Source organism: Amblyraja radiata, chromosome 25, assembly GCF_010909765.2.
Source record: "Amblyraja radiata isolate CabotCenter1 chromosome 25, sAmbRad1.1.pri, whole genome shotgun sequence".
NCBI lineage: Eukaryota > Metazoa > Chordata > Chondrichthyes > Rajiformes > Rajidae > Amblyraja > Amblyraja radiata.
The window spans coordinates 36922986-36936347 of NC_045980.1; the positions used below are offsets into that span (position 1 = coordinate 36922986).

A 13362-nucleotide genomic window follows, 5' to 3' on the forward strand; every position below is an offset into this window, starting at 1 on the left:
GAACCGGCTTGCACCGTTCTCCGCCGGTGTGAGTGAGTGCGCGCACATACCCAAACTTTGTTTCATTTCTCTCCCCAGGCATCGATGAAGCTTTTCAACAACGACAAGCGCATCTTCTGCGCCATCCTGTCCACCCGGGGCGGAGCTGCGGGGGTTAATCTGATCGACGCCGACACTGTCATTGTGTACGACAGTGACCTCAACCCCACGCTGGACTCGCAAGTTCAAGAATGGTGCGACAGAATCGGGAAATGCAAAGATATCCACATATACAGGTATCGTGTCAACAACAGCATTCAATGCACTCGCCATTTATGGAGCTTGCATTGGGTTAGATGTAGGCACAAAGAACTGCAGACGCTGCTTCAGTACAGAACGTGCTGGAGTAACTCAGCGGGTCAGGCAGCATCTCTGACTAAAAAAAGATGGGTGACGTTTCAGGTCGGAACCCTTTGGTGGAAGCGTTCCGAGATGCTGCCTGACCCGCTGAGTTACTCCAGCACTCTGTGAAACGTCACCTGTCCATGTCCTCCACAGATGCTGCCTGACCCGCTGAGTTACTCCAGCACTCTGTGAAACGTCACCTATCCATGTTCTCCACAGATGCTGCCTGACCCGCTGAGTTACTCCAGCACTCTGTGAAACGTCACCTATCCATGTTCTCCACAGATGCTGCCTGACCCGCTGAGTTACTCCAGCACTCTGTGAAACGTCATCTATCCATGCTCTCCACAGATGCTGCCTGACCCGCTGAGTTACTCCAGCACTCTGTGAAACGTCACCTATCCATGTTCTCCACAGATGCTGCCTGACCCGCTGAGTTACTCCTCCGTCTACAGTTCCTTGTGCCTCCATGGAATGGGTGAAAACTTGGTGGAGTTTTCTTGTTGCAACCTCCAACCATCCTCCTGTTTATCCCTCTGCTCTAGACTGGTTATCGGCAACTCCATCGAGGAGAAGCTTCTCAAGAACGGAACTAAGAATTTAATTCGAGATGTAGCTTCACACGGGAGCAACTATTGCACGGCATACTTGCAACAGGTATTGGACCTCAGCACCAGTATCTTGAGAAAAACAATGTTATAAACGGTCAGCTTTAACTACTTCCAGAGCTGTGTGTAGAACTGGAATCAACTTTGTAAATGTCTGTGTCATTCCTTTGGAGGAAGCACCCAATAATGATAATAATATCACAAGATTGTCATACATGTGCTGGCTGACTGGTTGGCACACAACCAAAGCTGTTCACTGCACCTCGGTACATGTGACAAGAAACTACACTGAAAGTGAACTGAAAATTAGCGATAAGTTCCCCTCCGCCAGCTGTACCGAGCTCTAGTTTTCAGTTCAGTTTCAGTATAGCTTATTGTCACGTGTACAGCTTTGTGCGCATAGGCCCATACAACATAAGGTCATAAGTGATAGGAGCAGAATCAGGCCATTTGGCCCATCAAGTCCACTCCACCATTCAATCGTGGCTGATCTATCTCTCCCTCCGAACCCCATTCTCCTGCCTTCTCCCCATAACCCCTGACACCCGCACTAATCAAGAATCTATCTACCTCCGCCTAAGATATATCCACTGATCAAACGCTTATAATGGGTTAACCCACTCATTCCTGGGATCATTCTTGTAAACCTCCTCTGGATCCTCTCCAGAGCCAGCACAGATATGGGGCCCAAAACTGCTCACAATATTCCAAATGCGGCCTGACCAGCACCTTATAGAGCCTCAGCGTTACATCCTTGTTTTTGTATACAAGCCCCCTCGAAATAAATGCTAGCATTGAGTTTGCTTTCGTTACTACTGATTAACACCACAAGTTATAGACAATAGACAATAGGTGCAGGAGTAGGCCATTCAGCCCTTCGAGCTAGCACCGCCATTCATGGCTGATCATCCCCAATCAGTACCCCGTTCCTGCCTTCTCCTCATATTCCCTGACTCCGCTATCTTTAAGAGCCCTATCTAGCTCTCTCTTGAAAGCATCCAGAGAACTGGCCTCCACTGCCCTCTGAGGCAGAGAATTCCACAGCATCTTGGTAATTCCACAGTTATCTTGGTAATTGAGAGGACAAATGGTATCTAACGTGCTGAGCCGTAACCGAGCCCTCGACGGTTAGCACCAACGACATGCTTGATGTTTTGCAGCAGACCGTGCGGGACCTGTTTGAGATCCCTGCCTTCCTGGGGGAGTCTGCCCTGAAGGCCAAGACAGAGGAGTTTGTCGTGCTGTCCCAGGTGCCGTCCTTGGCAAATCAGATCTCGCCCAAGGAGACGAAACCGTTCCTGGAGGTACTGTAACCCCCCTCCCCCTGTCACTGACTGTGATTTACTCTGAACAATGCTGCTTTATGTTGGGTAACTTTCAATCCTGAGATCAGAACGCACTTGGGAATACAGTCTGGAAATAGGTGACGTTTCGGGGTCTCAACCCCGAAGGAATAGGTGACGTTTCGGGTCGAGACCCGGAAGGGTCGAGACCCGAAACGTCGCCTATTCCTTCTCTCCAGAGATGCTGCCTGTCCCGCTGAGTTACTCCAGCATCTTGTCTATCTTCAGTGTCAACGATACGATGCAATACGACAGGATAATAATAATAATAATAATAAATTTTATTTATGGGCGCCTTTCAAGAGTCTCAAGGACACCTTACAAAAATTGAGCATGTAGAGGAAAAACATGCAAGGGGAATGAAATAAATAGTAGAGACATGACTAGTACACAAAGTAAAGACAGAATTCAATACAAAACACAGTATGAGGCAATTAATGCACAGATGAAAAGGGACGGGGACGTGGGGCTAAGGATAGGCAGAGGTGAAGAAATGGGTCTTGAGGCGGGACTGGAAGATGGTGAGGGACACGGAATTGCGGATCAGTTGGGGTAGGGAGTTCCAGAGCCTGGGAGCTGCCCTGGAGAAGGCTCTGTCCCCAAAACTGCGGAGGTTGGACTAGTGGATGGAGAGGAGACCGGCTGATGTGGATCTGAGGGACCGTGAGGGTTGGTAGGGGGAGAGGAGGTCAGTGAGATATGGGGGGGGGGGGGGGCAGATGGTGGAGGGCTTTGTAGGTGAGGACCAGGATTTTGTAGGTGATCCGGTGGGAGATGGGAAGCCAGTGAAGTTTTTTGAGGACTGGAGTGATGTGATGCCAGGATTTGGTGTGGGTGATGAGTCGGGCGGCTGCGTTCTGGACCAGTTGGAGTCGGTTGATGTAGGTGGAGCTGATGCCAAGGAGAAGTGAGTTGCAGTAGTCAATAGTCAATAGTTGGATAGAACTTTATTGATCCCGATTTCCCTCCTGGGATAAGTCAAGCTCTGTTGGATCATACCCCTGGCAGTGTGCTGCAGGCATCTACCACTGCACCCTTTGTTTAGGTAAATTATGCCAGATTGCTCCTTGGTTGTCTCAGACTGTGGAGGTTTAGTGGCCTTTGCTGTGATCATCTGTGACATGGTTGAGCAGAGGCTCAGTGGAGAACAGGAAATGCCAGTGTCAGCTGTGGAATCATCTCTGTGCAGCTTGCAGTCTGAGCACTGGCCCCATTCGCAAAGCCTTTATGAAGGATCACCAAACACCCGGATTTCTTGTTTAAGAAGGAACTGCAGATGCTGGAAAATCCAAGGTAGACAAAAGTGCTGGAGAAACTCAGCGGGCGCAGCAGCATCTAAGGCTACCTTCGCTCCATAGATGCTGCTGCACCCGCTGAGTTTCTCCAGCACTTTTGTCTACTGGGATTTCTTTATTGCTAAGACGAATATTTTGAAATGCCTCCAAGCTTCACATTAGACAATAGACAATAGGTGCAGGAGTAGGCCATTTGGCCCTTCGAGCCAGCACCGCCATTCAATGTGATCGTGGCTGATCATCCCCAATCAGTACCCCGTTCCTGCCTTCTCCCCATATCCCCTGACTCCGCTATTTTTAAGAGCCCCATCTAGCTCTCTTGAAAGCATCCAGAGAACCGGCCTCCACCGCCCTCTGAGGCAGAGAATTCCACAGACTCACCACTCTCTGTGAGAAAAAGTGTCCCCTCATCTCCGTTCTAAATGGCTTACTCCTTATTCTTAAACTGTGGCCCCTGGTTCTGGACACCCCCAACATCAGGAACATGGTTCCTGCCATTGTAACTTCACTCTTTCATTACGCTTTCCCCAATGCTTGCCCAAGTATGAGCTGGCGATCGTGTTCGATGTTAAATGGTCGTTGATGGAGTTCCACGGGAGTATTTTGCTGCACAATGGCATTAGGGAAGTGCCAGATGACAGCAAGAGGCACATCCCCCTTTGGTGATCACCAGGCACAGTTCGGCCACCAGGTGGCGGTGACGCTCCATGATCAAAATGAATTGTAATGGTTCCACACTAAGAGATTGATAGTGAACATGGAAGGTGATTCAGCCCCTTGGGCCTGAACTCTGAGCGTCGGTTTTAGATGAGAGGGGAAAGATTTAATAGGATCCTGAGGGGCAACTTTTTGTTGAGGAGGATCATATGGACATAAGGAATAGGAGTAGAATTAGGCCATTCGGCCCATCAAGTCTACTCCGCCATTCAATCATGGCTGATCTATCTCTTCCTCCTAACCCCATTCTCCTGCCTTCTCCCCATAACCCCTGACACCTGCACTAATCAAGAGGTGGTGGGTCTGTGGAACGAGCTGCCAGAAGAGGTAGTTGAGGCAGGTACTGTATCAATCAATTTCTTAAAGACTTCTGGACGGGTACCTTGACAGGAAAGATTTAGAGTGATATGGGCCAAATTTGGGTACATAAGACTAACTTAGATGGGCATTTTGTTTGGCATGGATGAGTTGGGCCGAAGGTAGACAAAAGTGCTGGAGAAACTCAGCGGGTGAGGCAGCATCTATGGAGCGAAGGAAATAGGCAACGTTTCGGGCCAAAACCCTTCTTCAAGTTGGGCCGAAGGGCCTGTTTCTGTGCTGTATTTCCCTATAATCCGATATATTAACCAGTGGTCTAGCACTGGTTGAGTTGAACTTTCTCTCACCTTTTCTGCAATGCTGTTTCTTCTCTTCTGATGGGCCTGGCTCTCATTCAGGCTCCACTCTCTAATTCTCTGATCACCGAGAATCATTTCTCTCTCCCTATCAGTCTCCCCTTAGTATTTGATCCACTTGAACGTCCCAAATTCCAGAGAATAGAATCCTGATTTGTACACTTATTCGGCGCAGAATTCAGCTTTTTTTAATGTCGAGAAGTAAAAGGTTGAATGAGATCATCAGGAAGTAGATCATTGGTAAACTCACTAATTGGCATCATACATAAAAGTAATCGGAAATGAAAATGTTGAAATCTTGAAGGTTCATAGATAAATCAGCTGGGTACATTCACAAGAGAGGAATATTGGGCTTGACTAGAACATAATGGTATAAAGAGCAACATATTGGCATGTGGCTCTTATACTGGAGGTGTAATGAAAGCCCCCAGAGGAGAAACGTGGTCCCAAAGGAAGACACAGAGTGCTGGAGAAACTCAGCGGGTCAGGCAGCATCTGTGGAGAACATGGATAGGTGACGTTTCACAGAGTGCTGGAGTAACTCAGCGGGTCAGGCAGCATCTGTGGAGAACATGGATAGGTGACGTTTCACAGAGTGCTGGAGTAACTCAGCGGGTCAGGCAGCATCTGTGGAGAACATGGATAGGTGACGTTTCACAGAGTGCTGGAGTAACTCAGCTGGTCAGGCAGCATCTGTGGAGAACATGGATTGGTGACGTTTCACAGAGTGCTGGAGTAACTCAGCGGGTCAGGCAGCATCTGTGGAGAACATGGATAGGTGACGTTTGGTTTGGGACACTTCTTCTGAAAAGTGGTACTGTGGTTTACACACAGGTGAACAAGATAATCTATGCAGGGGATTTACAGCAGGCAGGCTAGATAATGTGTAGGCATCTGTCCACTCCTGTTTACAGCCATTGAGCATTGGCAACCATGGAGAGTGGGTAGAAGCTGGGCAAGAGGCACACAGTCCATGTCAGGTGTCTCGTCTGCCAGAAACATTAGATGGGGACAGTCCACTTTCCCCATGCAGCTCGTTCCATAGTCATAGAGTGATACAGTGTGGAAACAGGCCCTTCGGCCCAACGCGCCCACACCAGCCAACATGCCCCAGCTACACTAGTCATAGAGTGATACAGTGTGGAAACAGGCCCTTCGGCCCAACGCGCCCATACCGGCCAACATGCCCCAGCTACACTAGTCATAGAGTGATACAGTGTGGAAACAGGCCCTTCGGCCCAACATGCCCCAGCTACACTAGTCCCACCTGCCTGCGCTTGGTCCATATTCCCTCCAAACCTGTTGTACCCAAGGATAGGGCAGGTTTGTGGGTTGTAAATGCTGTGGATGTGAGTGAGCTTTGTAATAATATTGTCTTCACTTGTTCCACACAGGCGCTCAATAGCATTGAGCAAGAAAGCGGTGATGTCAGTAAATCAGACTTGACGTCAAGGGCAGAGCTGATGGACGGCATTGACAGAGTGACAGAGAGGCGGAGGATGGCGAGCTCCGAAGGGCCCAGGTACCTGGATGGGTTGGCAGCACTCATCGAGCAGGTAACCTTTATTCTGATGCAGGTCAAGTTGAATGTATTGATGGTGAGGTGTGTCTGCAATGTGAACGCTGCTTACAGCAGCACCACCAACACATGGGCCTGCACATCACAGTAAACATCTATCTAGACACTGTGGGCGGCTCAATTGTTACGTGTGTAGTCTTTCCGCTGACTGGATGGCATGCGACAAACAGCTTTTCATTCTACCTCGGTACACGTGACAATAAACTGGCTCCACTATAAATTGAACACAGGTTGAATCCATGTTCTATCAACAGAAAAAAACACACACTGAGAAATCAAGTCTATGGTGTCCTTTTATAAAATCTCTTGCTAATACAGAAGATGTACGATCTGTGACAATAGAAACATAGGCAATAGGTGCAGGAGTAGGCCATTCGGCCCTCCGAGCCTGCACCGCCATTCAATATGATCATGGCTGATCATCCAACTCAGTATCCCGTACCTGCCTTCTCTCCATACCCCCTGATCCCTTTAGCCACAAGGGCCACATCTAACTCCCTCTTAAATATAGACAATGAACTGGCCTCAACTACCCAACTACCTTCTGTGGCAGAGAATTCCACAGATTCACCACTCTCTGTGTGAAAAATGTTTTTCTCATCTCGGTCCTAAAAGATTTCCCCCTTATCCTTAAATCACTGTGAGAACAGGATGCACTCCTCCCTGCCCTCCCCCAGAGTCTGGACAATAGTTTCTGCACCTCAGCTTGTCACACACTGGGATTGGAAGGATTTTAGTTGGGGAGTTTGGTTCTTGACGACCACTTTGGGGCTTCATATCCATTCAGAGTCATGTTTCCATTGTTAGATATACGTGAAAACAAGGAACTGAAGGTGCTGGTTTACAGGAAAAGATACATAATCAACAAATCGTCCCACCCAGGTCATTCATTCTTCTCCCCGCTCCCGTCCGGCAGAAGGTAAAGCTTGAAAGCGCGCACCACCAGACCCAGGAACAGCTTCTCCCCCTCTGTTATCAGGCTTCTGAACGGTCCTTCCATAAGCTAGGGTACTGTCCGATTCAAGTTCAAGTTCAAGTTCAAGTTAGTTTATTGTCATGTGTCCCTGTATAGGACAATGAAATTCTTGCTTTGCTTAAGCACACAGAAAATAGTAGGCATTTACTACAAAACAGATAAATGTGTCCATATACCATGATATAAATATATACACACATGAATAAATAAACTGATAGTGCAAATAACAGAAAGTGGTGGGTAATAATCAGAGTTTTGTCCGAGCCAGGTTTAATAGCCTGATGGCTGAGGGGAAGTAACTATTCCTGAACCTGGTTGTTGCAGTCTTCAGGCTCCTGTACCTTCTACCTGAAGGTAGCAGGGAGATGAGTGTGTGGCCCGGATAGATTCACCTCTACCCCATTGTGGACATTGGACTTTGTCTGTGGAACTGATGCGCTACAATGCTGCACTCTGTATCTTCCCCTCTGCTCTACCTATTGGACTGGAGTTTGACGATTGTATTTATGTGTAGTATTGGCTAATTTGATTGACTAGCATGCAAGACAAAGTTGTTCACTGTATCTCGGTACATGTGAGAATACTAAAGCTGAAGCTAAACCTAGTGCAAGATGTAACGGTGATACCACATTGCTGACTTGCTGATGTTATATATTAATGTCTAGGGGATGATTTATATCAACAATTTCCCTATAATTCCATTGCATTAAATATCCCTGGAACCTTTAAAATTCATTACTAACTTTAATATAGAATATTGCGTTCTGCTTGGAATTGGTTGAATATTTCTTTAGCCTCGAGGCACAATCAGTTCTGCATGATTGTGTTCGCTGCAATAAATTATTCCTAATTTGTATGGGGGAAAGTTTATTAAGTGAGCGGCTGACAGCAGAGTGGAGCACCTGAGGCTAGGTTTGCATCAATTCACTGTGCACATTAGCAGTCGTGAGTCACACTCATCTGGTTTGGCTAAACTTTGGTGGGGAGGGAGGGGGGGGGATAGAGGCACAGAGTGCTGGAGTAACTCAGCGGGTCAGGCAGCATCTGTGGAGAACATGGATAGGTGACGTTTCACAGAGTGCTGGAGTAACTCAGCGGGTCAGGCAGCATCTGTGGAGAACATGGATAGGTGACGTTTCACAGAGTGCTGGAGTAACTCAGCGGGTCAGGCAGCATCTCTGGAGAACATGGACAGGCGATTAGTTAGACAGGTACATGGATAGGACAGGTTTGGAGGGATATGGACCAAACGCTGGCAGGTGGGACATGTAGGCCGGTGTGGGCAAGTTGGGCCGAGGGGCCTGTTTCCACACTGTATCACTCTATGACGCTTCTTCAGAGTCGGATTTACTCACCACTGAGTTACTCCAGCACATTGCGTCTTTCCCCCCATAAACCGGCATCTGCAGTTCCTTGTGCCTATGTTTATGTATAAAAATGTCATGTTTTTGTGAATTTTCCAGTTTGAAAGCATATCTGTTTTGTTTTTGTGCAGCTTACCCCAGTTGAAAGGTATGCAATGAATTATTTGGAGCTGACTCAATCGTTTATATCACCAGTGGAGCAGAAACTACCTAAAGTAAGTTATTAGCCTTACCTAACAATGGGTCTTTTGACTGAAACCGTTTCTCTTTCCACTGTGTGCCTTTGATGGCTCTGGGCCTGTTCCCACAGGAGTTTAGTACGATGGGGGGGGGGTGGGGTTCTGATTGAAACATTGAATTATGTACGGTCTGGATAGAGTGGATGTTGAGAGGATGTTTCCACTAGTGGGAGAGTCTAGGACTAGAGGGCACAGCCTCAGAATAAACGGACGTCCCTTTAGAAAGGAGATGAGGACAAATTTCTTCAGCCAGAGGGTGGTGAATCTGTGGAATTCTTTGCCACAGACGGCTGTGGAGGCCAAGTCAGTGGATATTTTTAAGGCAGAGATAGATAGATTCTTGATTAGTGCGGGTGTCAGGGGTTATGGGGAGAAGTTGATGAATGGGGTTAGGAGGGAGAGATGGATCAGCCATGATTGAATGGTGGAGTAGACTTGATGGGCCGAATGGCCTAATTCTGCTCCTATCACTTGTGAACTTCCCATCATGAATATATGTGAATCCTGTTGACATTAATGTGTCCTCCTGACTTATTCAAACTGTAAATCTCTGTAGATTCACCTTGCCTTGATTCATTCCTCCATCACAGGATCCTGAATTGTTATTTTCCGTGTACTTGAGATGAATCAAATATGAAGCACCAATTGTATTCTTTACATCTCCATTTACACCACTAATTCCCACTAGGGCAGCCACGGTGGTGCAGCGGTAGAGTTGCTGCCTTACAGCGCTTGCAGCTCCAGAGACCCGGGGTCGATCCCGACTACGGGTGCTGCCTGTACGGAGTTTGTACCTTCTCCCCGTGACCTGCGTGGGTTTTCTCCGGGTGCTCCGGTTTCCTCCCACACTCCAAAGACGTGCAGGTTTGTAGGTTAATTGGCTTGGTGTGTGTAGGATAGTGTTAGTAGTGTGCAGGGATCGCTGGTCGGTGCGGACTCGGTGGGCCGAAGGGCCTGTTTCCATTCTGCATCTCGAAACTAAACTAGGAAGAACCAGAGAACGTGGGTTAAAGGTGAAGGGGAAAAGATTTAATAGGAATCTGAGGGGTAACCTTTTCACACAGAGGGTGGTGGGTGTATGGAACAAGCTGCCAGAGGAGGTAGTTGAGGCTGGGACTATCCCAATGTTTAAGGTACATGGATAGGACAAGTTTGGAGGGATATGGACCAAACGCATGCAGGTGGGACATGTGTAGCTGGGACAGGTACACAAAATTGCTGGGGAAACTCAGCGGGTGCAGCAGCATCTATGGAGCGAAGGAAATAGGCGACGTTTCGGGCCGAAACCCTTCTTCATTTGCTATGTCGCTCTTCCAGGGAGATGCTAAATGCATTTCGTTGTCTCTGTACTGTACACTGACAATGACAATTAAAATTGAATCTGAATCTGAATCTGAATCTGAATCTTCAGACTCTCAACATGTAGCTGGGACATGTTGGCCGGTATGGGCAAGTTGGGCCGAAGGGCCTGTTTCCATACTGTATCACGCTATGACTAGTGTAGCTGGGGCATGTTGTCCAAGATTCCCTCCCAAGATGGCGGATGTGCGGGAGTGGGCGCTGTCTGTGTATGGCAGCCTGCCCGCAGTCCGTCTCTACACCTTTTTTTTATTTTATTTTATTTTAAGTCCTGTTAAAAAATGGTAGTGGAGGTCTTCTATGTGGGGGGTGGGGGTGGGGAAGGGGGAAACTTTATTTCTTAGTCACCTACCTGGTCGGAGAGGCAGCATCCCTCCAAGCTGTTTCTTCGCCCCGTCCTCGCGGCCTACCATCGAGAATGGAGCGGCGTTTCCTGTCGGGACCGGCCGGGACTACAGCTTCGGCGGTGGCGGCGCAGCGTTGGGATACCGACAGGGAGCGGGCGATGCCTTACCGGGTCGCCGTGCGGTAAGCTCCAGGAACGCTGTGGCCGTCGATCCCAACATCGCGGAGCTGGGGCTGCGGGCGTCCGGCCGCGGGCGGCGCTGGATTTGGAGCGCCGCACAGCCAGGGTTCGAGTTCGTCGGGGTCGGAGCTCCAACCGGCGCGGCCTGAGGACTACGAGTGCCCCGGTCTCCGGGGAGGAGGCAGCCGCTCCACACTTCTCCAAGCCGCTGAGGAATGTTTCACCCGACGCCGAAGTTCCATCTTCACGGCAAGAGGGCTCTGAAAATCATCGGACTGGCTTCACGGCCACAAATGGGCCCCGACCTCGGGTGTTTCACAGAGGAAGAGGACTTAACTTTCTGGTGCCTTTCCCCACAGTGGAAAGTTTTGATTCTGCTGTGGGGGGACGTTTGTGTTGAACTCTAAAGTGTGTTGTGTCCATTTTATTCTTTTTTTTTTTTAACCTTTTTCTATGGTTTGTAATGGAACTTATTATTTAATTTATGTAAAGCACTTTGGTGTCAATGCGAGTTGACTTAAAACGTGCTATATAAATAAACTTACTTTACTACTTTACTTTACTTTGTCCGGTATGGGCAAGTTGGGCCGAAGGGCCTGTTTCCACACTGTATCACTCTGTGACTAGTGTAGCTGGGGCATGTTGGCCGGTATGGGCAAGTTGGGCTGAAGGGCCTGTTTCCACACTGTATCACTCTGTGACTAGTGTAGCTGGGGCATGTGGGCCAGTATGGGCAAGTTGGGCTGAAGGGCCTGTTTCCACACTGTATCACTATGTGACTATCTCGGGGCACTCCGGTTCTTCCACAAACAGTGACCCAATTAACGACCCGCCCGCTCACCGCTTACAGTTCAAAAACTTGAATTGATTGAATTGTAATTCCTGGCTCTCCACCAAAGTTCGTTAAGCTTCCATTATACATTTGTTGCGGTCATAATTAGTACTATTGCTACAACAGATGTTGTGCATCTAAAACCCCTTAGTGTTGAGAGAAACAAATCACTTGTACAGAAATGGAATTGAAGCTTAGTTTAGATTGAAGATAGACCAAAAATGCCAGAGTAACTCAGTGGGACAGGGAGCATCTCTGGAGAGAAGGGATGGATGATGTTCCGGGTGGTGACCTTTCTTCAAAGTTTGGTTTAGAGTTACAGCACGGAAACAGGCCCTTCGGACCACCGAGTCCGTGCCGACAATAAGGCAATTAACCTACAAACCGGCATGTGTTTGGGATGTGGGAGGAAACCGGAGCATCCGGATAAAACCCACGTAAATCATGGAGAGAACATACAAACTCCATAGAGACAGCACCCCTAGTCAAGATCAAACCCGGGTCTCTGGTGCTGTGAGGCTGCAATTCTACCGCTGCGCCACCGTGCGGCCCAGCATGGAAACAGGCCCTTCAGCCCACCGGGTCCACACCGGCTATCGATTATGTACCCGTTCACACTAGCTCCATGTTATCCCACTTTCTCATCCACTCCCTACACACTAGGGGGCAATTTACAGAGGGGCCGATTAACCTACAAACCCGCACGTCTTTGGGATGTGGGAGGAAACCGGAGCACCCGGACGAAACCCACGCGGTCACGGAGAAGGTGCAAAGTGCACGCGCGTACATACACACACACACACGCACGCGCGCGCACACACACACACACACACACACACACACACCCCCGGTCAGGATTGAACCTGAGTCCCTGGCGCTGTGGGGCAGTGGCTCTACCAGCTGTGCCCACCCCTCATTGGGAGTTGTTGGGATGTTTTATTCGCGCCCATGAATGAACGGTCCTCTAGTGTTGTCCAGTACAACGTTTAATGGGAGATTCTTGTGCCCGTCAGGATGGGGTGAAAGCTGCACAGCGAGTGTGGGAGTTTGGACAGTTACACACTCTGAAAGAGGAGAGGAAGAGGCAACTCGAAGATGAGGAGAACGATGTGTTGTTTACCTACAGCCGTGAAGATGCATACAATAAGGTAGTCTACCTGTAAACACCTGGGATGTGCAGTGTTTGGTCACGAGTGATGTGACTCGTCAAGCTTCCTACCTTAGCTGGACTACAGTCAAATTTCTCCCCAGAATAAAGATGTGGATTTAATTACCATTATTAGTGGAAGAAAGGCTTGGGTTTGTGTAACTCACCGTCATCGATGACGGAAAAAGGACACAGAGTGCTGGAATAAAGGGCCTGTCCCACTTACGCGACTTTTTCGGCGACTGCCGGCACCCGTCATAGTCGCTACAGGTGGCCGAAAATGTTCACCATGTTGAAAATCCAGCGGCGACCAGAACAA

The 13362-nt window shown here is 48.6% G+C and overlaps 1 protein-coding gene across 1 annotated transcript in view; it reads left to right on the forward strand.

Moving 5' to 3' along the window:
- The window catches only part of ep400 (E1A binding protein p400), a 121662-nt gene that overhangs the window by 70662 nt on the left and 37638 nt on the right, over positions 1–13362 (forward strand). Inside the window, exons 29-34 of the mRNA XM_033043077.1 lie at positions 79–275; positions 930–1041; positions 2153–2296; positions 6416–6577; positions 9072–9155; positions 12910–13044. Coding sequence (XP_032898968.1) covers positions 79–275; positions 930–1041; positions 2153–2296; positions 6416–6577; positions 9072–9155; positions 12910–13044 — 834 coding nt within the window. The remainder of the gene's footprint in view (positions 1–78; positions 276–929; positions 1042–2152; positions 2297–6415; positions 6578–9071; positions 9156–12909; positions 13045–13362) is intronic.